Genomic DNA, 26,899 nt, shown 5'->3' with positions numbered 1-26,899 from the left:
ATTTAACACAGATTAAAATCTGATTAAAGAACACAATGCTTTTGTTTAATACATTTTATATGCACGGTCAGGAGCACCTGCTGCCTAAAAATAACAATGAAAGAGGTACTGATGACGCTGAAAAATCCACACCTGTGTATGTAAAGTCTGCACTGCACAGAAACTGAAATATCTGACATTTATATGTCATTGCTGTGCTTTGCTTTCTGTTTTTTTTTTTTCTCCAGGAAAATAAGACCCAAAAAGAACATTTGTAGTGTTCTTCTATGGGCCTGCTGGACAGGAAGTCAGCTGTGTGTTGTTAAATATTGCTCCTCCTATAAAGCTTTTGTTTGAAATACTTTCTGTTAGGAAACTAATATTTTCTGTTGAAACAGTTGAATTAATACTTGAGCTTTGTTTTTTTTCTTTCCTAAAATAGCAAACATATTATACTTACCTGCTCTGTGCAATGGTTTTGCACAGAACAGCCCCGATCCTCCTTTTGGGCCCCCCCCGGCGCTCCTGGCCCCTCCCTCCAGCTGGTTGCCCCCACAGCAAGCAGCTTGCTGTGGGAGCACCCAAGCAGGCGCGCTCCCAAGCTGCAGCTGTGTGTCAAGTCACACACGGAGCTGTGGCTTGGCCCCACCCCTCAGTCTCCTGGTTGGCTCACTGGCTGTGATTGACAGAAGCGTGAGCCAATGTTGCAAAAAGCCAACCAGGAGTGCGAGTCCCCGGAGAGCCAATGCTCTTGTAGACCTTGCTGGATCGAGATGGGGCTCAGGTAAGTTTTCGGGGGGGGCTGCTGCACAAAGAAGGTATTTTACCTCCATGAATAGAATGCATGAAGGTAAAAATCCTTGTGCCTTTACAGCCACTTTAAATTATGCAAACCCTTAAAAACATTTTTTCTTATTTTCTCCTTATTAAAGGTCTGTTAAATATACCAATGAAAGTGCAAAAAAAATTACCTATTGATCCTGCCAGGAACCCAGTGACCTGGTAACTTCCTGCGCTTTTTGCCTGAGCTGTTCTCTTATCAGTTACATTGTTTCCAACTCTCTCCTTGGCTACAAAACACCTTCCCAGATGTTATGGAGTAGAGGAGAGGGAAAGGTAATTTATAATCCTGTTCTAGAATGACAACACTGCTCCTCCATACATACAGTACAGTGAGTGAGTGGTGTTGACCTAGAACAAGAATCATGTTATTGGCAGGATCAGCAAGTGAATATAAAAGAAAAAAAGCTGAAAATATAAGAAAAAAAGGCAGCCACCACATCTACGGACTAGCTGCAAAATATTACATTTTTGTTCTTGGGTTTAGATACACTTTAACACAATTTACATCTACATAGGTAACATTAGATACTGTATGTCATTTGTATAAACATGATGTAACTTCAATGCAAATTGAGAAAAACAATATCTCTTACCGAGTAACAAACTTATATCTCTAAAGCTCTATTCACATCTGAACGTTTGGCAAACGCGCAAAATTGTGCCTTTTTGCATGCGTTTACGAAACACATTAAAGTTGATTGTCGCGTTTATTTACCCCAAACACAGCAAGCAGACACATGTTTTTCTGCATGACAAAACGTGTCTGTTTGCCGCGTTTGGTGTGCCATTACTAATAAAGGGCCCTGAAAACACATACATTTTTAACGTGTTTCGTGTGTTATGAATAAGCGCCATGAGGCATGAAACGCGTTAACATTTCTTCTTTTTGCACTGCTGTGTGCTATGTATTTTTATACATGCTTGTGAGAAGGATTAATAAAGATACTACTTTTAGCAGAGTGTGTGGCCATTCGATTCACCTGTTGGTGTCTTCGTAAACACATGCAAAAATGCGCAAATTTTGCGCACATCTACCAAGCGCTCAGATGTGAATGGAGCCTTAGAGATATAAGTTGGTTCCTCAGTAAGAGATGTTGTTTTTCTCAATTTGCATTGGTGGTGTATTATGTTAAAATGGGCAAAAATGGCAAAAATCTACAGGAGCTACTTTGCATCATTTGTCACACGTAGGCAGTAGTGTATTTAGGTTTTGTGCTGCCCTAGGCCTGACTAAACTCGTGCACCCCCCCTAATTTAAATATGACTCACCCCTTCCTGTCAAGGCCACACCCCTTGCTGTTTAAGACACACCCTGATATTTTTGAGTGGGGACACTAGTTCTGAGAGCCTGGGGGGAGCAATGGATTCCCTTAATTTGCATAGATTTCCTGTCACTTCCTGTTTGGCTATGGGGCAGGAAGTGAAGGGAAATCTCTGCAATGGGGCAGGGATGGTAAAAAATAAAAAACTGACAGGGGCTATAACCCTTCCTTTTTCTATCCAAATTGAAAAAAAAACAGTGTTGCCTATAGTTATACTTTAAGCACAAATTTCTGATAATTGTATGGAGAGGACTAAGAAGATATAACCACGCCAATGGTGCGGCAGAAAACATATAGCACAGTGAGGAAGGTTTGTGGTCCAGGATGAGCGGACAGTCAAAATTATTAGAAGCAGTTGCAGAATGGCAGCCACACGCATACTGGAAGCAGTGAGGCAGCTTTATGGGGGCGCTAGACTAATTTGCCCCATAAGACTGGTGCTACACTAACAGTGTAGCGCAAGCTGGTGGGGACTCTTTCCGTGCTGCCCCCCTGCAAAGTGCTGCCCTAGGCCTGGGCCTTGTCGGCCAGGATACAGCGTTGCACGTAGGGTAGATCGTTGAGATGAATGGGCTGCCCTATATGTGTTGCATGAAAACATGCACAAAAAAGGGTGCGCTTACAAAATGCTAGGTGCAAATCACACCTTATACATGGGAAAATATTTTTTTTATAAAATGTGGAGGTTTGCATGGTCACTCCTCAGTATGTCGTAGCTTTTGGTGGTAGAGGTGGCTATAGGGACAAATTAATATAATTTACAGGGAAATCACAGGTTTGCTTTAATCCCCCCATGTACCCCCAACACCTACTTACCTTTCCTTCCACACTCCTCATTACTCTTTGGTGCCAGGGGCCGGAGGAAATATGTCAGAGCATGGGACTCCCTCCATGTGATAGCTCTGGGCAAATCTGTACTGTCACATGGAGAGCTCATAGCCCTGTGTAAGCTGTGACTCCGTCAACTCTTATTTACCCAGAGCTTTCCTTTGCTGCTGGCAAAAGAACAGAGCGGCGGGGAGCAAACGGAAGGTACATACTGTATATGTTGTTGGCGAGGGTTTAATGAACGTAAATCTGTCGCTTTGCCCTGTGTGTATAAAGCACAGGGTAATGTTAATACAGGGCGGGCACTAACAACACTTTATTCTGGATTACCAGATAGATTGCATATTAAACACAAAGTTGATTTAGAGGTCTGATAGAAAAGTAATTTATTCATTTATTTGCCCACACTCGATCGCATGGTACAAAAGTACCATGCCATCCATTTGCTGTGCATTTCAAAAAGTAGTGCATACACTACTTTTGGTGCGGTTGCACAGAACTGCATGGGAATCACACAGGAACCACACAGCAGTTCCTAGTGTGAATGGGCCCTTAAAGTGATTGTAAAGTCAGTTTTTTGTTCTTTTCAATAAAAATAACAAACATGTTATACTTGCCTGCTCTGTTGCAGTGGATTTGCACAGAGCAGCCGCAATCCTCCTCTTCTCGGGTGCCTCTTTGGCTTTCCTGGCCCTTCCCTTCTGTCGAGTGCCCCCACAGCAAGAAGCTTGCTATGGGGGCACCCGAGCCCAGTCACTGACCCCTGTGCCCATTCAGCCCCCTCTCTTTCCTGATTGGCTGACTGACTTTGAGTGACAGCAGCGGGGGTCAGTGGTGCTGCTGCTGTGTCTCAGCCAATCAGTAGGGAGAATCTCGTGCGGCTGAGACAATTGTGGACATCGCTGGACAGAGATGGGGCTCAGGTATTAGGGGGTGATGGGGTGGCTGCTGCACACAGAAGGCTTTTCTATGCATTAAGATAAAAAAAAAAAAAACTTCTGCCTTTACAGCCCCTTTAAAGTGTTACTAAACCCCGGACCCTGCATTCACCATATCTGGTCTTCCACAGTACACAGAACATGGAAATGCGATCGTTTTAGTAAATATAAACTGCTAAATACTTTTTCTCATCAGCACTAGTGACTTCTATCAGTGTCCAGCGGAGCACTGGTTAAAGCTTGTAGGATGAGTTTTTATTCTCCTCTGACTGTCCTATGAGGCTGCAGAACCCCTGACCCTCTGTCTAGACAGTGCTGATTGGCCCTGTGCTGATCACATGCGCTCTACCAAGAAAAAAAACACCTCTCTAGCAATACACACCAAATTGAGCATGTGCACAGTGCCCCCAAGGCTCTGCTCTATCAGGAGATGGATTGGGGACATTGGAAGAAGGGGAGGATCAGAGAAGACTGGATCAAACAGCCTTTTTACACAATGCAGAGGATTAACCCCTTAGGTTCCACAGTAAGTATAACAAGGATGCTTTACATGCATATACAGACCGATTTTACTGTTGTGGGTTTATTGACACTTTAACCCTGAATTCCAGGCTTACCTTTTGTCTTGCACAGTTGTACAGGCTCCTCTTCTATACTGAAACGTCTCACTCTGATTTCACTGCACACTGTGAGCTTCTCACAATGTGCATTAGAAGCTGCAGCAAATCAGATAGAGACCATCTCATTTGCTAGTTGGAGGACATCCATTATCATCTAGTTCTTTGCTCCCCAGACTCACTGTCTCTGGCCCACCCCTTTCATTCATTGAATGTCAGTTCTTTCAATCCTGCTGGATCAGCATGTGGGTGTTACCTTGGGTGCTCTGAATGCAAATACAGCCTTTCTAGGAATGCCCATTCCTCCAAAGTGGCATCAGCCCATCTTATATATATTTGCATAACTCCTCCCAAGAGCCAGCCCACATCTTGTATCAGAGATAAGGCAGAGTGCAGTGATGTTTCAGGAAGCCGTACAGTCCCCTCCCACCGGTCATGATCTGCCTGTATTGCAGAAAGAAGCACAGAGACCCAGTCACGGTATCACTGGGTCGAAAATAAGGCATATAATAAAAATGGAAAGACTTTATTTAAAAAAATATATATATAAGTATGTAGATGAGGAGGGAAAAAGGAGAAACCAAGGGAAGGCAAAATGTAAGCAGATTAAACTTCAGCTATTAAATCTTTTTTTAATTAAACTAATTTGGAAAAAAAATATTAGTGTGGTTAGTTTATTTTTTTGTGATTTTTATTTTTTAACTCACAGTTAGCCAGCGAGGAACCAACAGGACATGATTCTGGAAATTCATGGCTGTTGGCAACTATATGCTACATATAGCAACAGCTCTATAAACAATTGCTATGGCATTTTTACATCCACATCGCTGTTATATGTGCTTTTATCTCTTGTAACGACTCGTGTTCACTTCCCATTGTGTATTTTACACAGAAAACAAGGAAAGAGCTGAAAGAAATGACAGGTGTGGCAGCTTTTATTGTTCCTGGTGAAACAATATGCGATGCTATAGATAAAAAAGGGTAAGACTTCCTTGAGTGTCAAGGTGCAGGAAGGTGGATGATGAACTTACTGCAATTCTTTAGAATACAAGAGCACCTGTCATTTTGAAAAACACAATGAGCAAAGCACAATAACCTGTACAGCAACACATATTCTCTAATTTTGTAGCCTGAGCTTGATGAATGCTGAATTGCAGGCTAAATACACCAATTAAATACATATAAGTTTTACCTGGCAAATGATTTGTATTTCTATCCATCCAGCCTTAAGATTTACACAGCTCTGTCACAGAGCTTAGTCCTGTTTGTGAGGGGAGTGGACTTGAGCTTTCTCTGCTGCAGTATATCTTTTACAGGTCCCCTTCCCACCCCACTCTGAGCTCTGCTGTACAGGGGCAGTAAGAAGCTGAACACAAGTCACATTCAGATAGTAACTTTAAAAAAAAAATTCATGTAATTATATATTATTGAATACAAAGCTGCATTAAACATTGGGGTTGATTTACTAAAACTTAAAAGTGCAAAATCTGGTGCAGCTGTGCATGGTAGCCAATCAGCTTCTAACTTCAGCTTGTTCAATTAAAGCGGAGCTCCACCCAAATAGGGAAGCTGCGCTTGTCTGCCTCCTCCCCCTTTTGGCACCTTTTGGGGAGGGAGCGGGTACCTGTTTTTGTTTTTTTTTGACAGGTTCCTGCTCCCACTTACGGCTGATCTTGCTGCAGGCTGTGAAGCTGCAAGGCTTCACTGACACTTACCCTTAGGCTCGGTTCACATAGGGGCGACTTGTCAGGCGACCTAGTCGCCTGACAAGTCGCCTCCCGTTCTGTGCTACGGAACCGTTCTAATAGGAGCGACGCAAGTCGCTCCGACTTAGAAAAAGGTTCCTGTACTACTTTGGGGGCGACTTGGGGCGACTTGCATAGACTTCTATACAGAAGTCGTTTTGCAAGTCGCCTCAGAAGTCGTTTGCAGGTCGCCTCGCTGAGGCGACCTGCAAGTCGTGCCGCCCCTGTGTGAACCGGCACTTAGTGGAGATGGCGGCGGCAGCACCTGATAACTGATTGAAAAATTACCTCAGGTGAGGACTCCGCTGGATTCCTGGACAGGTAAGTGTCCTAGTATTAAAAGTCAGCAGCTACAGTTTTTGTAGCGGCTGACTTTTATATTTTTCTGAAGGCGCCTGGAGCCCCTAAACGTTGACAAAAAAAAAAAGGAAGTTGATTGGTTTCTATGAAAAGCTGCACTAGATTTTGCACTCTACAGTTTTAGTAAATTAACCCCATTGCCTCTTATATCTGCCTGGAGTTTAGCGTTAAAGTGATAATTCCCTACATAAGCCCACTAAAGTGACTAGTTTCAAGTGATGCACAGTGATGCAGTCAATCCTACATAAGCTATACATAAGCTATACCTGTTTATCTGCAACCCTCTCTTCTCCAGAGCCGTTTAAAGTACACAGATCAGATGGTATTTAACAGCTTCCAGGAGGCAGGGGGTGGTATCTGAGGTCACACTGTACAACACAGAGCAGAGTGTAATCTGAGACCTGAGTGGAAGGAAAAGATACTCCCACCCCCCATACACAGTTTCATAGGGAAACATGCACATCTGAAGCTGTCAATCACCAACTGTGTGCTAGAGGAGAGACATGAGATGATATGCTTTTTTAGTTTTTCATTTCAGAGGTTTACAATTTCTTTCTTTGCATAAGGGCTGTTTTATTTCTGAAATTGTACTGATTGTATGTTAAATGCAATTAATATCAAGCAGAACCCTTTAAAGAGGAACTGCAGTCTGCTCACCTAATTTGTAATAAAAACATCTTTACCGTTCTGAAGCTTCCCTCCAACCACTTTGCATATTTTTTTATATATACTGTGATTCTGTACTTGCCAAATATGCTGCAGAAATCTCCCTCCACTGAGTCTGGCTGCATCCATTTTAACTGTGGGCAGCTGAAGCTACTGTTTGTTCACAGACACAAATAGTCACACCTCCAGCTCTCATTGGCCCTCTTATGACTCACCCCCCCCTCCCTTCCTGGCAAACTCTCAGGAAAGTGAGAGAGTAAGAACTGTGCATGATGTCATAAGCCTAGGCCAGTGAAGGTGGACCTTGGCACCCCAGATGCTTTGGAACTACATTTCCCATGATGCTCATGCACTATGCAGTGTAGATGAGCATCATGGGAAATGTAGTTCCAAAACATCTGGGGTGCCAAGGTTTGCCATCACTGACCTAGGCTAATGACCAGACAAGAAACAGGAAGTGGGCTGTATAAGGTATTTGCTACCTGGAAAAAAAAAAGTTTTACTATCCATAGTTAAAACAACAAGGGAAGAAGATTTAATAGATGGAAAGATGAAAAAATGACTGAAGTTCCGCTTTAAGGTCATCCTCCCAAGTAGAGTTTACTGTACAGTGTAAGCAGTAGAAGTCTATGCTGGGGTTATCTACCTTTTCTAAATAGAAAACATCTGGAAGCCATAAGGTGTTGGATTTCTGCACAGGCCTCACTTTCCCTGCTGGCTGACAGTTCAGTCCTTCCCTTGATAGCTGCCTGACCAGATTACAGTTGTTTGTCATTCTGCACAAGAGACAAGTGAAAGCATGTGGGCAGGAGGCAAAGTGCAGCCTTTATTCATATTGCACAATAATCTGCTTACTTTGCATTGCTTAGGGGATGTGTAATGTCATTCTTTAGAAATGAAATACGGTACATTGTATATGTGGTTTTCTTTCCTTAGTTGCTCAGAACTGTCTGCCACTGAAAATCACAAGCGGAAACTGTTTGCACTATTAAAGTAGGATTACTGACACCATTGTGTGATGAAGTGCAAATGAGTGGGCTGTCAGCGCATCACAACTAATGTAAAAATAGGCCTTGCACCTTTTTTTTTTAATCACACAATGCTTAGAGCATATGTCTGTGTGTTGTTTTGTTTTTTTATTGCCTGACATTGTAGATGTGCGTCTGGGTGCAAATAAAGCTGGCCACACAGTGATCAGCTTTTCTTTTCTTTTCTTTTTTCGATCAGCCTATGGGCTGATCAAAAAAAAACTCTAGGAATTCCTGCATCCAGACAAGTGAGGTGGATGGAGGATTCCTCCCTACTATGCTATCAGGGACTGTCCCTGATTTGGAGCAATGTCCCTATGTCCCTCTTTCCTCCTCATTTGTCCCTCATTTTGGTCTGATCTATATAGTTGTATATAAAATACAATTTTTATCTTTCAAAAAGTGTTTCCCAGTGCTAAACCTTTCATCCAAATTCTAAATTGCTGCATTTGTAAATTTTAAAAGCCAGTATAAAGGAATAATAGTGGTAAAAAAAAAGTACTTGTGGATTTAATTAACCTTTTTTTTGGTTAATTCTTCTTTAAGAGGGTGTGGCAGGAGGCGTGTCCTATGCCTACATACGTTTGCTAGTAGGTGTCCCTCATTCCCATCTCAAAATGTTGGGAGGTATGTGCTATTCTGACAGTGGGGACTCCTCCTCTGTTAGGATACAGTAATCGGCTGCAGTGCTGATCGAACAAATATTTTCCAATAAGCCCGTTCATGAGAAGTTGATCACTAGATTGACTTCTCACAAAACTGCAATGGCCATAGGTGGATCAAAATGCGTCCAGTCCTTGCTGAATCAGCCAACTTTTGATCAATCTCTGGCCAGCTTTACTTTTCATTGCATTGCAACAAACATCTGCATTGTGTTACCATGCACTGTGGTAATGTGTTATAATGGAACCTCTGGTTTTTATTTCTTTGTCTTTGTTACATGTCCTCCAATGCAGTTTACCTACTTTTAGAGTCATTGCAGGGTGGCACAATACAAAGCCACTTTGCAAGCCACTCTTGAAAGAGCCACCCCACCATGTTCCTCCAGTGGAGATGCAAGCCCAATGCCTTGTGTAAACTCATGTTTGTGCTTACATGGAATTTTTGACTTCTTATCCTCCCTCATGTGACAGTATATGGGCCTGGTGATCTGCTGCTCGGACCTGAGTGTTGCATTCTGGGAGGTAGGGGAGTAGGTCACATGTTCCCCAGTAACTGGACAATAAACTTCCCAGAAGCTGTGATGCAGCAATGAAGCAGTGGGCAGCAGGGTTGATCTTTTGAACCTGTCGCATTGTACTCAGTGGGTCCAGAATGGTCTCCTTAAATACACATTGATTGCTATTCATGTATTTGCTCATTTTCTCCATACTAATCCTGTGTTTTGTTCTTTACAGGTGATCTTGCTGGGGAGGACTGGTGTTTCGGAGGACAGCTCACTTCCAACAAAATAAAGATGGAGGTTCCAGTGCAGGAAAGCCCAGGTCTCGCCCCTTCGGTCACCTTGACGGCTAACACAATGACAGCACCTCTTGAAGTAGATGTGTTGCCACAGCTGCCTGAGCCAGATCAGGTAAGAACTGTATGTGTGTGATTGGTGATGGGTCAGTCTCCTCCTCTTCACTTATTTAAAGTGGGGTTCCCATTTAAAAAAAAAAAAATTAAAAGTCAGCAGCTACAAATACCGCAGCTGTTGACTTTTAATCGGACACTTACCTGTCCCAGGGTCCAGCGATGCGGGGGATCGAAGCCTCGCTCGCCTCCGCTCGGCAGCGCCGGCATTTCAACTGTGGGTGCCCTCCTGTGGCTTCATAGCCGGGCACCCACTGCGCATGCGCGCGCCGCGTGCCGTCACTGGCCCCGCAATCATCTGGGACCGGTAACATGTCCCAGATGATTGACAAGAGGGAGGATGGAGAGGCGATCTCCCTTCCTGCACCGAGGGAAGTGACGTCAGGAGCCCAGGCACCGAAGGAGGCAGACTACGAGGGACCCCCTAGCAACAGGAATTTAGAGGTGAGTAAAAAAAAAATTTTCTCCAAATGTTTTTCTTTAATTTTTTTTAAAGAACATTACTAATTTTTTTTTTTGGGGGGTGGAACTCCACTTTAATTTCACTAAGCTGATGCTTGATTGGGTGGTCTGCTAAGTAATGCACACCTTTATTGGTCTTGCCATTGACTTATTAAATGACCCTATATGAGTATAACTATATGTGAATGGTAAGATTATGACATTTGTAATAGCATAGTCCTGGATAACCAGGATTCAACAAGACAGATATGTAATGAGTATGAGATCAGTTTATGAAATTAACTTCTCTCCTGCAGAGGTTCCAGGAAGTGGTGACACTTGTTCTGTTGTTTGCTTGCAGATGAAGCCCCTGAGCCCCAAATCTCTGCCCCAAATCAAGCTGGAGCCACACGAGGTGGACCAATTCCTCAACCTCTGCCCCAAAGAGCGTGAGTGTCCTCCAAATTTGTAACAAGGGATTATGCCAAGAACAACAAAACATAAAGCAACATAGTGACCACAAGCAACAGATTGTAGCATTTTTAATTGCGGGTTAGAAAACATAATAAATTGAATGACATGGCTATTTGTATCTTATGGGATTCTTAGTTTTTTTTTTTGCTAATGGCAAAAAGAGTGTGCATTTTGCAGTTGCTCCAGAGCTTAGTAAATGAGCAGAAGCTCTGCTGACTTCCATCAGCCAATCATGTGCAAGCAAAAATGCTGTTATTTTTTTTTCCTTGCACGTGATTGGGTATTCTTTGCAAAGTGAAGCCTTACTCCGTTTACTAAGCTCTGGAGCAACTGCACTTTCAGAGTCAACTGCAGTCTATGTGCCGTTAGTAAATCAACCCCTAAGTCTCAGAATTTCCTTTTTTTTTTTAAGTGTCATAAACCCTAAAGCCCGACTAAATTTTCAGCTTAAATCAGGTAAATGATCACAATTTTGCTTTAGCGTAAAATCATTTACATGGTCTTTAAAGTGGATGTAAACCAACTCTCATCATTTCTAAATTACGTCCATAGTGCTGATCTATAAGGATATACATGCCTCCTGTATGTATCCTTACCTGTCAAATATCTCCCGTTTAGCTGTTTGGAGCCCTGCAAAACTCCGGATTCTGTGAGCAGGTCTGTTGTCCAGGGCTCGGTGGGTGGAGTCGTGATGTCAGTAGACTCCCCACCCACCTCTAAACTCCCCTTGGCCAGGCATCGATATTTCTTACACTGAACTTCTGCTGGTCTCATAACTAACATCCAGTCAAAACCCAGGAAAGTCAACACATGACTTCAGCATGCCCAATCATGCTGAGGTGTGGAACAGCCAATCCTGGGAGAGCTGGAGAAAGGAGAGGGGAATGTGAAGTACATGGAATGTCTCTCTCACACTCATGCATAAGATAAGGAAATCACCTGTCACTCACAGCAAGGGGGAAGAAAGGACACCTATTTCTCTGTGTGTCTGTTTTTATCTTACTGAAAAAAGATGAGGATTGCTCAGAGCTGGATTAACTCTTCGTGGCAAGACTGGGCACAGATGACATGACATCCTCTGCTTAACAGATATGAGTCTTAATTTAAAAAAGAATTGGGAGGTTTACATCCACTTTAAGTTATGTAAGGCTTGATATATATACAGTAGCTTTTGATCTTGTGATATACTGTACAATGTTCTTTTTCTTTCTGGAAAATGTCTTTATGAAAATTGAATAAAAACAGATTACACTTAAACCAGATAAATGCATTACGGGTGTATCAAGACAAAAGTCACACAGTCTGTTTTTTTCTTTTCCAATAGTTCTTATTTAGATTTACAAACTCCACATGTTTACAAACTTAGCAAAATGCGACATACTAGACACAAAGCTGTGTTCCCCCACAATCAGAAGGTACATACAAAAAAAAAAACCCAAAACAAAACATAAAAAAAAAAGAGGACACTATACAGTTTGTTTTCTTTAGAAAACAGTCACAACTGAGTAGAAACGCCTGTCCAAACCAGCATTCTGTAGAGAAGGTCCCTTGCTCTCTGTGTGGAAGCAGTGGTCTCTCTGTAGAGCTGACAGAGACCGAGCTAGAGCTCTCCAATACACAAGCATCCATTGGTATTATTAAGGTAATAATAAGTGCACTATCATCACTTATTTTTAATTCTTTATTTGTACTTGATTATACATCCTTCTAACAAAAAAGTACATTGCAAGGAGGTGCTCCCACCAATGGTGGCCTGGAGCTGCTGCTGCAGTAGAATGTGGTATAAAGAAATGGCTTCAAGGCTGGAAGAGTGTCTAAAACTCCTGTTTATCAGTAAATTCGGTATCACTTGCAGTTTAATTTTTAATCAGGCTGCAGGGACAAGTAAAACTAAAAGATTAGTATTGAAGATACATTTTTTTCCTGCTAGGAAATTATTGTTAGTTAAAGAAGAATTTAAGGTATGGATATTTTTAAATTGTTATATCAGTTCGGGTTGGACCTATGTAACTATGCATATACCTTACCTGTGGGATCCCTCTAGAAGCTGGAAATAGCTGTAGTTGACACAAGTGCTTACTGAATACAGGAGGTCAGCCGCTGGACACAGACATTTTCTCAATGAAGCCAAACCATTCTCTGATTGGACGAAGGTAGAGAGTGTGATGTCACCACCCTGCCTTTTTACCTCATGTCACCACCCTACCTTTCCACCTCATGTCACCACCCTGCCTTTCCACCTCATGTCACCACCCTGTCTTTCCACCTCATGCCACCACCCTACCTTTCCACCTCATGTCACCACCCTGCCTGTCCACCTCATGTCACCACCCTGCCTTTCTACCTCATGCCACCACCCTGCCTTTCCACCTCATGTCACCACCCTGCCTTTCCAACTCATGTCACCACCCTACCTTTCCACCTCATGTCACCACCCTGCCTTTCTACCTCATGCCACCAACCTGCCTTTCCACCTCATGCCACCACCCTGCCTTTCCACCTCATGCCACCACCCTGCCTTTCCAACTCATGTCACCACCCTACCTTTCCACCTCATGTCACCACCCTGCCTTTCCACCTCATGTCACCACCCTGCCTTTCCACCTCATGTCACCACCCTGCCTTTCCAACTCATGTCACCACCCTACCTTTCCACCTCATGTCACCACCCTACCTTTCCACCTAATGTCACCACCCTGCCTTTCCACCTCATGTCACCACCCTGCCTTTCCACCTCATGTCACCACCCTGCCTTTCCACCTCATGTCACCACCCTGCCTTTCCACCTCATGCCACCACCCTGCCTTTCCACCTCATGCCACCACCCTGCCTTTCCAACTCATGTCACCACCCTACCTTTCTACCTCATGGCACCACCCTACCTTTCTACCTCATGGCACCACCCTGCCTTTCCACCTCATGGCACCACACTACCTTTCTACCTCATGGCACCACCCTGCCCTTCCACATCATGGCACTACCCTACTTTTCTACCTCATGCCACCACCCTGCCTTTCCACCTTATGTCCCCACCCTGGCTTTCTACCTCATCCAATCAGAGAACACTTTGCATTCCTTGAAAAAATTCAAAGCAGTCTCTCAGCAGCCAACTTCCTGTGTTTGGAATGTAACAGGACAGCCACTTGGCACAGGATCCAGAAGCTAGTGAAAATCTCTGTAGTAGCATCCCCATTCATCTTGCTAACTCGCATTCCAAAGCGCATGGTACTGCAATTGGTGAGACACAAGTTTTAAAATGTCAGGGACTTTTTTGTGCATTTCATTAACTGAAATGAATGCCCTGCCCTAAACGCGATTTTTGGGAATGCGTGGGTGCTTTGTCACATCTGTGAGGTGTGAATGGAGTCTTAAGGTTTGACTGCAACTCTTTTATAACAGAAGCTTTCCGGTAAATTTTCCATAACATCTCCATAATGGGGCCCATTCCTAGTCCAGGCCCCATAGCAGCCACCAGGGCTATTGTGTAAATTGTTATGCCACTACAGTTTAACTGTTGCCATTAAAAAATATTTTGCTCTTTTAGAGGCATCATCAGACACATTGCAGCTGCCCCCTACTCCTCCCAGCAGCCATGGGAGTGATTCTGAAGGAGGCCAGAGCCCCAGCCGGTCCCTCCCACCTTCCAGTCCTGTCCAATCACAGTCCGGGAGCAAAGTGACAGCTCGCAGCCCCTCGGCACTTTCAAATTCCCCCCTTCTGACTGCTCCACATGTAAGTATTTAACATTTATTTTCTTTGCAGTGTATAGTACACAAATATCTTCAGCAGGTTGTATGGGCCAGTTATGTATCACAGTACTGTAAAGAAGGCTGATGTTAGGAGCATGTTTTTTTATGGTTCCTTTAGTATCAGGGTGGTGGAAATAGGTTATGTAAATGTAATTTGCAATCCTTAACATGTGTATTATGTGCAACAAAACTGTAAATCATGGGTATCATTTTCCAAAAGATAGTACTGTATGCCCTGCACTGCTGAGCCTGCAATGTGGTGTTGAAGTGAACTTAAAATCATATATCATTTTCATGATTCTTATGTAAGTGTGACACTTCCAGGTGTTTATTCCCTTTCACGGAGATCACAGTAACAATGCCTTTTTGTCCAGAAGGGCAGAACCATTTTTGTTCAGGCATCATTCAGGGTCATCATCTACTTCTTGGACTGAGATTCCAGCTCAGATATGACATGGGGGGGGGGGGATTTACTAAAACTGTTGCACACAGAATCTGGTGCAGCTGTGCCTAGTAACCAATCAGCTTTCAGGTTTTATTTGTAAAGCTTAATTGAACAAGCTGAAGTTAGAAGCCGATTGGTTACTGGGCACAGCTACACCAGATTCGGTGTGCACCAGTTTTAGTAAACCCCCCCCCCATAGTCTTATAAAACCTGTTGATTGTGCAGTCCTTGGCTGTGTTCACAAATGTCTGGCATGGATAAGCCCATGCTTCAACCTCTCAATGTTACAACGTTGCAGACTGATCTTTGGGGAAGAGGAGACTGAGAAAATGCTTTCTCTGGCTTGCAGCAGATTAATGACATCATCAGTCCAGACAAAGTTACTGGACTTGAGCTAAAGAAAGACATTTGCATGATAAAATGTGGCAATTTTCTTTACTAAAGAAACCCAGATGTTCACTTAGCAAAGTGAAAGTTCACTTAGTTTCGTAAATAAGGTGAAGCCCTGTTCACTTTGAAAGCCCAATCTTCTGCAAGGGAAATGAAAAAGTAATCAGATGACTGAAATGAACACAGTTTCATCTTATTGAATAAGCTTATTGAACATTCACTATGTGAAGTGAACAGTCTGTAATCATTTAGTAAACCAACCCTGTGTAAATTGTATGACCTCCTGTAGCATATACTTCATTGTCATTCTCTTCAAAGCAGCACGGAATATGTTGGCATGATGGAGACAAATAATAATAGTGGATTTATCCAAGCTAATATCAGGTTGCAGAGATCCTTGAGAGAGAATGCCCAGGATGGAGATTTCAGTCAACACTAGACTGTGTTATACAGAGCTCTGGGGGGAAAAAAAGCTTGCAGTAGAAAACTGGCAGTAGGAAGCTAATGGTCATTTGATGACTCAATGTACAGCGTATTCTCCCCCATACTGATTCTGAGAACACAATTGTCCTATTCATCAGTGACTCACACTTACATGAGCGGCTGGGCATGTTAGCATTTTCTCCCTGCAGAGCTTCAGCCATCATAAACCAGACATTATCAAATATGCCTCTAGCTGTGGAGGAACAACAAGGCCCAGCAGAGCCTGCCACAGAGCTGTCTTTCCAGAGTTTCCCTATATATTGCATAAATCACGTCACTTTAACCCATTAATGTCCAAGGTGTATAAATCCATGCCCTCATGTGTAGCACTTACCCATGCCAGGGCATACATTTATGCAGCGCATTTTTGTATTTTGTAATATATAAAGTACGTGCTCCAGTGCCTGCGGAAAAATGTGCTGAAGTGGGCACATGAATATGCAGCTGCTTACTAACAGCTACAATGATGGGCCTGGCCTAAACATCTGCTCGCAGCTGGTTTTGGATAGAGTGAAGAAGGTTTGGACCCTATATCAAGTTTTTATTGCGTGCCCGCTGGGGGAAGATTCACCTTCTCCATCTGTCCTGGTCACCAGTTCCACAGAGACAGGTGGGATAAAATCCAAACATTTTTAAGTTGCCATTAGAGCAGGAGGCAAGAAAAAATCCTGCAACTTAGTCAGAAATTCATTTTTGGAGATTTCTTCTTATTTTCTGTTGCGTCTCTGGGACAGGAAGTGAGGGAAAAATCTCCTCAGCAGGACACAGACCACAAAAATAATTTAGTAGGGGTTTTGACTCCTCCATACTCTATCCAAACCTAAAAAATAATGCTATGTAGTGTGCATGAATTACGGTACCTTTCATAATGGTGGTGTCCATAAACACATCTTCCTAGCCCATACTGCAGTCCATTTTCTCAAAGTTTCCTCCGACTTAATAAGTTAAGAAATTTCTTGAGGGGTCTCCCTCGTGGGTCTTTCGCAAACCTCATTTCATTGCAATAAAATGAATCTATATATAAAGAACTCTGTAATCATTTTATATTAGTTTCCTTCTAATACATTTTATTCTAACTCTCTGCAGAAGCTTCAAGGAACAGGGCCTCTAATGCTCACTGAGGAAGAGAAGAGGACCCTTATAGCTGAGGGATACCCCATCCCTACCAAACTGCCCCTCACCAAGGCTGAAGAAAAAGCTCTGAAGAAAATCCGCCGGAAGATTAAGAATAAGGTCAGTGAAGTCACAAATTTTGTAAATTGAATTTTTTAGCAAATGTGTTTTCTTTTGCCTGAGCAGAGGCTGCTAATGTAGAATTCCAGGCTAATACCATATAAGCCTATGTGTCTTGGCAGTATCTGCTCATTTGTGATAGTCAATGGCATTTGTTTTTCTTTTTTGGTCTCATGGCTTCAGTTGTTTTGTTTGCTACATAACTGCTTTGTTGTCAACTATGTTACCACCCTGATAATTCATCTGTATGCTATACTGCTTATGGCTATGTGAGCTTTCCATTTGTCCATTAACGTTTTGTGTTCCTCCTTTTTTTTATTTTTTATTAAAAGATATATTCCCCCTTAATGCTATGTAAGCCTCAACATGCTCCCACCGCCACTCTAAGCCCTATACTATCTATCCTGTACATGTAAGATATGTTTACTTACCTTATCTAAGGGCGCTCTGGTCCGGTCACGTGATCTCCCCAGCAGCTGGCTTCAGGGGAGAGGATAGAGCGGCGACAAAGACTGCAGTGCTTAGGCGGGGACCCATAGACTTACTGTGGGGCATCCGTTGTCTGCTGTCCCTCTTCCCGCCTGAAGCCGGCAGTGGGAGCTGATCAGGTGACCAGACCAGACCTCCCTCAGAATAAGGTAAGTATAGACATCTTTCCATTACAGGATAATTAGTATAGGGCTTAGAATTGGGTGGGAGCAGATTTAATCTTATTAGCACTGACGTCTACTATTAAGTAACATGCTTCTGGAAAATCATCAAATGTTGCTTGTTGCAACAGAGGAGCTGTATTTAGGGTGGTTTATTTTATTTGGTGCTTTTTTTGTGTGTGTCTTATTTATATATTATCACTTTACATTTTTACCTTACTGGTAACCTGCAATATATCACATTTTTATTTTTTTTGGCTTAGATACGCTTTAAACCCCATTCTAATCTTTAAGTATGTGGAAAGGGAACACAAACCCGCTGTTCTTACCTATCCATCGCTCGGACACTCCCTGCATGCATTTTTAAAGAAAAGGCGATATAAATACCATTTTTTCTTAGTCTTTTTTTTTTTTTTTTTATAAAAAAAAAAAAAAATATATCAGTTTTTATTGATTTTAAAAGCAGTAAATCCAGAACAATCAGAAGATAACAATGACATTAGCCTGGCATGCAAACCAGCCATGCAATGTACCTAGGAAATTTGAGCATACTGGAAAGAAAGTAATGTAGCATCTCAGGCTCTAACGGAGCTTCAAATGAGGATCATAGAGGATATACTGAAGTAGTGAATGGAAGTGAAGAAGAGGAACGGGGGGGGGGGGGGGGGGGGGGGGGAGTGGTGGGATTCTGGAGAGGAGCATCCCGGGGGGGGGGGGGGGGGATGAGGACCATAACTCAGTGATGGGTGGGTGGGTCCATTACTCATAAGTCTAGTAAGCGGTGGTCATATTCCGGTGGCCTAAAGTGTGAAATCCACCGTCCCCAGGTATTATGAAAGCTATGCATTGTATCAGTAATTTTAGCAGTCAGTTTGTCGTGGATGAGCATCCGATGGATCTTGGATTGTACTGCCACCAGGGAGAGCGAATCCTACAGCCTTGCTCTAGCTATGGTTTGTATAGTGGCTGAAAATCTGAGTTGTTAGCCGAAAGTGGTGTTTGGAAAGCTCATTGGGTTTCAAATTGTGTTATGCCACCAGAATTTATGTTGAAGTATCAGAGAAATGAAACCTCTCAATTCCATTCACAGGTTTTTGGGTTTATTAGAGATGTTTGAAGATATCAAGGAAGTCATTTGTATTTAATGGAAGTCACAAAGTCTGTGTCTAATATTACTGCTAGTCAAATACCCTAACATGTTCATCTCTGCAGATCTCAGCCCAGGAAAGTCGGAGAAAGAAAAAAGAATACATGGACAGCTTGGAGAAGAGGTAATTGGATCGCAGTGATTTGTACTATATCAAGTTTAGAAAGTTTACATCTGGGCAAAATTAAAAAAAAACACAATTTAGTACATGTCTGCAATAACTGCACATTTCATCATGTTTTGTTTCGTTATAAAATAATGCAAGTAAAGAAAAATACCTGCTAAAATCCAGTGAGCTCCTAACTTCCTATAGGCAGCTAATAACACCTCCCAAGCAACATTTTTAGCCCATGCAGAACTGCAGAACATCTCTCCCCTCTCCTCACCTCCATAACACAAAGGGGGTGTTTTTTAGTGCAGCAGGGAGAACTTAAGCAGGGTTGACAGCACTGCCTTGGATTTCAGTGCAGCAGAGGCAGTGTTGTCATCTCTCTACCATTAAGCTGAGTACACACAGATTGAAATTCAGCGGGTTCAACCGTGACCATCTAAATTTCGATCTGTGTGTGTTGCCCTCTTTGTTAAGCAGGATCAATCATGATTGGTAGATCGACTTCTTTCGAATGAGACTGTTGAAACACTTATTTCGATCAGCTGCTGCAGCAAGTCTGCTACTTTAAGCTTTTATGACATCATTAGGACCCATAATGTATCTCCCCCTGGGTTTAGTCTGACTGATCTCTATTAACAAAGAGATGGCCCCCTGCCCCACCAACTGGCCTTCACAGAAAGGAGAACATGGAAGGGCAAACGCATGAAAGACAAAACTAGAGAAAATTCCCATCTCAAATCACCAACCAGTCTGCTTACCAACCAAATTAACCTGTCCAACAGGCTGCGTTAAAAACAGGGGTTTAGTTAGCACACATTTGCAAGCACATACCTAAGCTGCAAGTCCTCTTCACGGCACTCTGTGTATTGCTTGCAGTCCTAACACTACTGAATTTCAGAGCGTCTCCACAGTGGGAGCACATGCATTCCAATGGATAGATTAGGGGCAGATGGGCCTGTAGCTAGCCCAGTCCTCCTTAAATGCACAGGGAGCACACTAGTCACCCAGCACATAGCACAATGGCAGCAAAGGTGCCCAGTGTGTCTCCTGACCAAATTTATACCAGTAACAAAGAAATGGCCCCTGCCCCAACCTATAACTGGCCTTCACAGCAAGGAGCACATGGAAGGGCAAACGCATGAAAGACAAAACCAGAGAAAATTCCCAACTCAACTCACTAACCAGATCTCTATGCTGTGTTCTTAGGGTGGAGAATTGTTCTTCAGAAAACAGTGATTTGCGTAAGAAAGTGGAAGTTCTAGAAACCGCTAACAGGTAAGATGACACTTCCTTTTCTCTAATAATTATCGTGAGGGTAGAATTCTGTGTCCCTATTGCTGCACTACCAACCAATTTCGGATTGGGTGGTATTATGTGTAACATGAGTAAGGATGGCCGTAAATTATACTATTTTCTTGTACAATTTTCCTTTAGATTAATCAAAACCATATAATAAGAGGTCCAATCTAAACACTTTCAATTTGTATACAATCAGGCAGACCCTTGCACTACAGAGTTGAAGGTAATTATAAAGAAAATTGTATAGTGTATGGCCAGCTTCATGCATTTATAGTTAACAGTTAAAAGTATTTTGAAAAAAATAGGTCCCTGTCTGTACATTGTGCACAGCTGATGTTTTTATGGTGCAGTGGTGCCCCCTAGTGTCTAAACTATAGTTCTTGGTATTCTGAAGCTATTGTGCTGTAGTTTTTGGAATTTACTTTTAAGATTAGATTACAGATTTGGCTTAGTAGAGCATTTAACTCAGAGTATCTGCATAGGCAGCATTTTGCTTGGAAAAGCTAAAGAGAGGCAACCCCAAAGCTGTAGATTATTTGGTCTAAAGCTAAACTGTCTCCTGCCAGTTGGCTGAAAAGTTCAGTGTAGAGCCATACTGTATACAGGCCCTTCAGACCCATTACATGTATGGGGTGTAGTAGCATGCGGAAACTCATGTTACATTTGCTGAAGTTCTATTCATTTTGAATAGCACCACAATACACTAAGACAACCTGTTGCAGTGAGCTGTATCACACAGGGGGCGTTTAGGTGTGTTGGCAGCAAATTGATTAGAAGGGCTACCCTAATGCAGCACATGTAACGCAGTACCAGGGCTCGACAAACCCCAGGCACCAGGTCGCAATGGCGACAACCAATTTCGTCTTGGCGCCTCGGCTGCCTAACTTTGATGTGCTTGTGACGCCACTGCTTTATTGGGCATAGTTTGGACATGTTGCACCATTGTTCTCTGCTGTCTGTCTGCTATCCGCCATCTTTGGACACTTCAGTATCATTACTACATTGTAAACTTTCACAAGCAAGGTGTGCCTAACCCTCCTGAGTTGTAACTGTACTGTCTCCCTTTATTTTCTAATGTACTGGACTAACTGTTGGATAATATTTAAATTGTGTATAAGCCCTTTTGCAAACTGCTGCCTAAAAACGCAGCGCTTTTAGGCTAACAGGCTTTTTCTTTAACTGATCTAAATGCAGCCTGTTGTTTTTAACAATGTGCATAAATATGTGCTGTGCATAGATGAATGAATGAATGAATAAATGAATGATTTGTATAGCGCTGCAAATGCGAACTAAATTGCCTCAAGGCACTAGATCCGTCCTGTGTTGTCCAGCTTCTTAGAAGAGGTAAGTCTTGAGTTTGTAGCGGGTTTTTGGAATAAGGAGGAGTTTTTGGTTAGAAGATCGAAGACTGCGATTGGGTGTGTAGCGCTTTATTTTCTCGCATAAGTATTGAGGAGCAATTCCTTGTATACATTTGTGGGTGAAGCAGAGGGTCTTGAAAGTGATTTGATTCTTTACGGTTAGCCAATGTAGGCTCCTCAGGGAAGGGGAGATGGATTCCCAGGTTTTTTTTCCTGTTAACAGTCTTGCCACCGTGTTTTGGATGAGTTGCAAGCGCGCAAGCTGATATTGAGGTAGTCCTATAAGTAGGAAAAAAATACAGATACAGAAATCGAAGTTATCGATCCATATTTTATGTGCGTATGAGCATATACGAGCAAATACGCAACTACGTCTATAAATTGTTCATCTGAAGAGGTTAAAATTCCATTCTGAGAGCTAGAATTTATTTTACTTGTGTACGTGCGTATGTGCAAATGCACATAAAATAAATGCAATAAATTTTGGCCAGGATTACTGATGTTCAAACATCAGTACTGTGCGCAAGTACCCTAATAGTGATGAAATAGTTTTGCTGAGTTTAGCAATAAGCCCCTCGGTAACTAAAACTTGTTTTCATACCTGACATGCCTTTTAATTCTCCTCCATGTTATCTTTCTTCCTCAGGACCCTCTTGCAGCAGCTGCAGCGTCTCCAGGCCATGGTGGCCGGAAAAGTTAACCGCTCATACAAAGCAGCGAGCACCCAAACTGGCACCTGTCTTATGGTGAGTATCAGTCCTGACACCCACTGTATGAATTGCAGTCTAAATTCACTCTGCCTCCTTTCCATGACGCCTTAAGTGTTCGTAATGTTGCCAATTTCTGTTTAAAGGAAAACTCAGCTTTTGTTGGTCGTTTATAATTTAATATTCTATTAATATTTAATATCCATTTAAAGATGTAATCTGTAATGATGAGCTTTTTTATTTTCTCACTTTTGCTCTATTAATGAAAGTGTTTTATTATGTCTGTTCAATATATATTGACACCTGTTGCAGATTACAGCTCAGTGACTCATTGGTTGAACTAGATGGACTTGCAAAAAATGAATTTGAACTAGATGGATGGCAAAAAAGTATTTGATCCTCTGCTGATTTTGTACGTTTGCCCACTGTCAAAGAAATGATCAGTCTATAATTTTAATGGTAGGTTTATTTTAACAGTGAGAGACAGAATAACAACAAAAATATCCAGAAAAATGCATTAAAAAAAAAAATTATAAATTGATTTGCATTTTAATGAGTGAAATAAGTATTTGATCCACCATCAATCCACAAGATTTCTGGCTCCCAGGTGTCTTCTATACACCTGTCCACAGAAGCAATCAATCAAGTTCCAATCTCTCCACCATGTCCAAGACCAAAGAGCTGTCCAAGGATGTCAGGGACAAGATTGTGGACCTACACAAGGCTGGAATGGGCTACAAGACCTTCATCAAGCAGCTTGGTGAGAGGGTGACAACAGTTGGTGCGATTATTCGCAAATGGAAGAAACACAAAATAACTGTCAATCGCCCTCAGTCTGGGGCTCCATGCAAGAGCTCACATTGTGGAGTTTCAATGATTATGAGAACAGTGAGGAATCAGCCCAGAACTACACGGGAGAATCTTGTCATTGATCTCAATGGAGCTGGGACCATGGTCACCAAGAAAACAATTGGTAACACACTACGCTGTGAAAGACTGAAATCCTGCAGCGCCCGCAAGGTCCCCCTGTTCAAGAAAGCACATGTAAAGGCCCGTCTGAAGTCTGCTAATGAACATCTGAATGATTCAGAGGAGAACTGGGTGAAAGTGTTGTGATTAGATGAGACCAAGATCAAGCTCTTTGGCATCAACCGAACTCGCCATGTTTGGAGGAGGAGGAATGCTGCCTATGACCCAAAGAACACCGTCAAACATGAAGGTGGAAACATTATGCTTTGGGGTGTTTTTCTGGTAGGGGGACAAGACAACTTCACCACATCAAAGGGACGATGGACAGGGCCATGTACTGTCAAATTTGGTTGAGAGCCTCCTTCCCTCAGCCAGGGCATTGAAAATGGGTCGTGCATGGTTATTCCAGCATGACAATGACCCAAAAAACACAGCTAAGGCAACAAAGGAGTGGCTCAAGAATAAGCTTATTAACTTCATGGAGTGGCCTAGCCAGTCTCCAGACCTTAATTGCATAGAAAATATGTGGAGGGAGCTGAATGTTCGAGTTATCAAACGTCAGCCTCAAAACCTTATTGACTTAGAGCCCTTGCACACTGGGGCGGGGGGCGGCGTCGGCGGTAAAACGCCGCTATTATTAGCGGCGTTTTACCGTCGGTATGTGGCCGCTAGCGGGGCGGTTTTACCCCCTGCTAGCGGCCGAGAAAGGGTTAAATACCACCGCAAAGCGCCTCTGCAGAGGCGCATTGCCGGCGGTATAGCCGCGCCGTCCCATTGATTTCAATGGGCAGGAGCGGTAAAGGAGCGGTATACACACCGCTCCTTCACCGCTCCGAAGATGCTGCTGACAGGACTTTTTTTACCGTCCTGCCAGCGCATCGCTCCAGTGTGCAAGCCCTCGGGGCTTTCACACTGGGATGACAGCAGCGGCACTTTCGGGGCGGTTTGCAGGCGCTATTATTAGCGCAAGGAATAACACAGGGGTTGGTGCTGGGTTGGTCTAAAAGTAGGTGGACCCACATCCCAAGGTAAAACTTGCTTTGTGGAAAATTGATCCTCTATGGGGACTTTTAGAGGGAACACCTACTTATGGGTCATAAGAAGTATGGAGAGTAGTAGGGGTTGTATGAAAAAATATTTAATGAACGTATAAATCTTATAGTACATCTATGGTACAGGGGGTAAATGTGCAGCAAACGTGATACATACAGAAATCAGCAATACAAAACATGTATGGATTAATTCACAATCCTAGAACTCCAATACATATACAATACATATGCGGGGAGTACCCGACGCGTTTCGAGCATATGCTCTTCCTCAGGGGTATCAGATTGGAATCAGCAAACAGACAGATGTGTCATGTAGTAATGCTAAAGAGGCATGTATCTAATGCTGCATCCATAAAAAAGGGAAGAAGGGGGGGGGGACGTGACACCATCGGACGTAGGTCCTGCTCCTGGTCCGCAAGACCGCGAGGCCTGTATACCCACCCGAGGCACGTAAGCCCGGGAGCGCAATCCCCAACAAAGGGCGTCCCAAACACCACCAAGGTAGAAAAGTCCTGGAAGGCTCCAGTCTGGGGTGGGCCCAACTCCTGGTGAATATACTGTCCCCAAGACTAAGGTGTTGTCTGCCGGGGGTATTAGTATGATACTAAGCCCGCAATGTGTAGGGTATGAAGACCGGCCCAGAAAGGCCGGCAGGGTCCAGTTTGGTGGGGGCCCCCGTGCAGGATAGTGTGTCCAAGAATGGCGTTCTGACAGTGCAGGACGCAATAGCGCCTGCAAACCGCCCCAGTGTGCAAGGGCTCTAAGAGAGGATCTGCAAAGAGGAGTGGGACAAAATCCCTCCTGAGATGTGTATAAACCTGGTGGCCAACTAAAAGAAACGTCTGACCTCTGTGACTGCCAACAAGGGTTTTGCCACCAAGTACTAAGTCATGTTTTGCGAAGGGGTCAAATACTTATTTCACTCATTAAAATGCAAATCAATTGTCAACTTTTTTTAAATGCATTTGTTATTCTTTCTCTCACTGTTAAAATAAACCTACCATTAAAATTATAGACTGGTCATTTCTTTGTCAGTGGGTAAACGCACAAAATCAGCAGGGAATCAAATACTTTTTTCCCTCACTGTAAGTGCGTTTTGAATGCAGTGGGGGAAATGTGCACACATTGTGGGTTTCCCGCACCGTGTTCTAGTGTGAACCTAGCCTAAAAAAGAAAAACCAATACTGCCACCACATTTAAGGACTGGTAAGCTTCAATATATTGTTCTAGGGTTTAGATGCATTTAATTTGCAGCCCTATGCTATAGAGAAATAGAAGAGAGATGGTGCACTCACAGTCCATTTTTTTAATTTTAAATCCAATATAAATGAGATCAAAGTCTTTAACATTTTCCAGGCTGATGTACAGTATCTCACAAAAGTGAGTACACCCCTCACATTTTTGTAAATATTTTATTATATCTTTTCATGTAGCAACTACAATGTAATACTGACATATAATCACACACATGGGTTGGACTTGATGGACTTGTGTCTTTTTTCAACCTCACCTACTATGTAACTATGTAACACTGAAGAAATTACACTTTGCTACAATGTAAAGTAGTGAGTGTTCAGCATGTAAAACAGTGTACATTTGCTGTCCCCTCAAAATAACTCCACACACAGCCATTAATGTCTAAATCGCTGGCAACAAAAGTGAAAATGTACAAATTGGGTCCAATTAGCCAGGTCTCAGGTGTGAATGGGGAGCAGGTGTGTTAAATTTGGTGTTATTGCTCTCACTCTCTCATACTGGTCACTGGAAGTTCAACATGGCACCTCATGGCAAAGAACTCTCTGAGGATCTGAAAAAAAGTATTGTTGCTCTACATAAAGATGGCCTAGGCTATAAGAAGATTGCCAAGACCCTGAAACTGAGCTGAAGCACGGTGGCCAAGACCATACAGCGGTATAACAGGACAGGTTCCACTCAGAACAGACCTTAGCATGGTCGACCAAAGAAGTTGAGTGCACGTGCTCAGCGTCATATCCAGAGGTTGTCTTTGGGAAATAGACATATGAGTGCTGCCAGCATTGCTGCAGAGGTTTTTATGTAGTGGGGGGGTCAGCCAGTCAGTGCTCAGATCATATGCCGCACACTGCATCAAATTGGTCTGCATGGCTGTCGTCCCAGAAGGAAGCCTCTTCTAAAGATGATGCACAAGAAAGCCCACAAACAGTTTGCTAAAGACAAGCAGACTTAGAACATGGATTACTGGAACCATGTCCTGTGGTCTGATGAGACCAAGATAAACTTATTTGGATCAGATGGTGTCAAGCGTGTGTGGCGGCAACCAGGTGAGGAGTGCAAAGACAAGTGTGTCTTGCCTACAATCAAGCATGGTGGTGGGAGTGTCATAGTCTGGGCCTGCGTGAGTGCTGCCGGCACTGGGGAGCTACAGTTCATTGAGGGAACCATGAATGCCAACATGTACTGTGACATACTGAGGCAGAGCATGATCCCCTCCCATTGGAGACTGGGCCTCA

At 43.0% G+C, this 26,899-nt stretch overlaps 1 protein-coding gene across 2 annotated transcripts in view; it reads left to right on the top strand.

Moving 5' to 3' along the window:
- The window catches only part of CREB3L2 (cAMP responsive element binding protein 3 like 2), a 95,295-nt gene that overhangs the window by 58,283 nt on the left and 10,113 nt on the right, over window positions 1-26,899 (top strand). The window contains exons 3-9 of one of the 2 annotated variants that reach the window (XM_073621825.1): window positions 9,724-9,899; window positions 10,701-10,788; window positions 14,361-14,545; window positions 16,967-17,113; window positions 18,976-19,034; window positions 20,229-20,297; window positions 22,329-22,428. In XM_073621825.1, coding sequence (XP_073477926.1) covers window positions 9,724-9,899; window positions 10,701-10,788; window positions 14,361-14,545; window positions 16,967-17,113; window positions 18,976-19,034; window positions 20,229-20,297; window positions 22,329-22,428 — 824 coding nt within the window. Of the gene's footprint in view, window positions 1-9,723; window positions 9,900-10,700; window positions 10,789-14,357; window positions 14,546-16,966; window positions 17,114-18,975; window positions 19,035-20,228; window positions 20,298-22,328; window positions 22,429-26,899 lie in introns of both variants that reach the window. The other variant, XM_073621824.1, reaches the window with a different exon arrangement.

This window comes from Aquarana catesbeiana, linkage group LG03 (genome assembly GCF_042186555.1).
Source record: "Aquarana catesbeiana isolate 2022-GZ linkage group LG03, ASM4218655v1, whole genome shotgun sequence".
Lineage (NCBI taxonomy): Eukaryota > Metazoa > Chordata > Amphibia > Anura > Ranidae > Aquarana > Aquarana catesbeiana.
The sequence above is the reverse complement of the archived record's forward strand: the minus strand, read 5'-3'. Positions and strand labels throughout refer to the sequence as shown.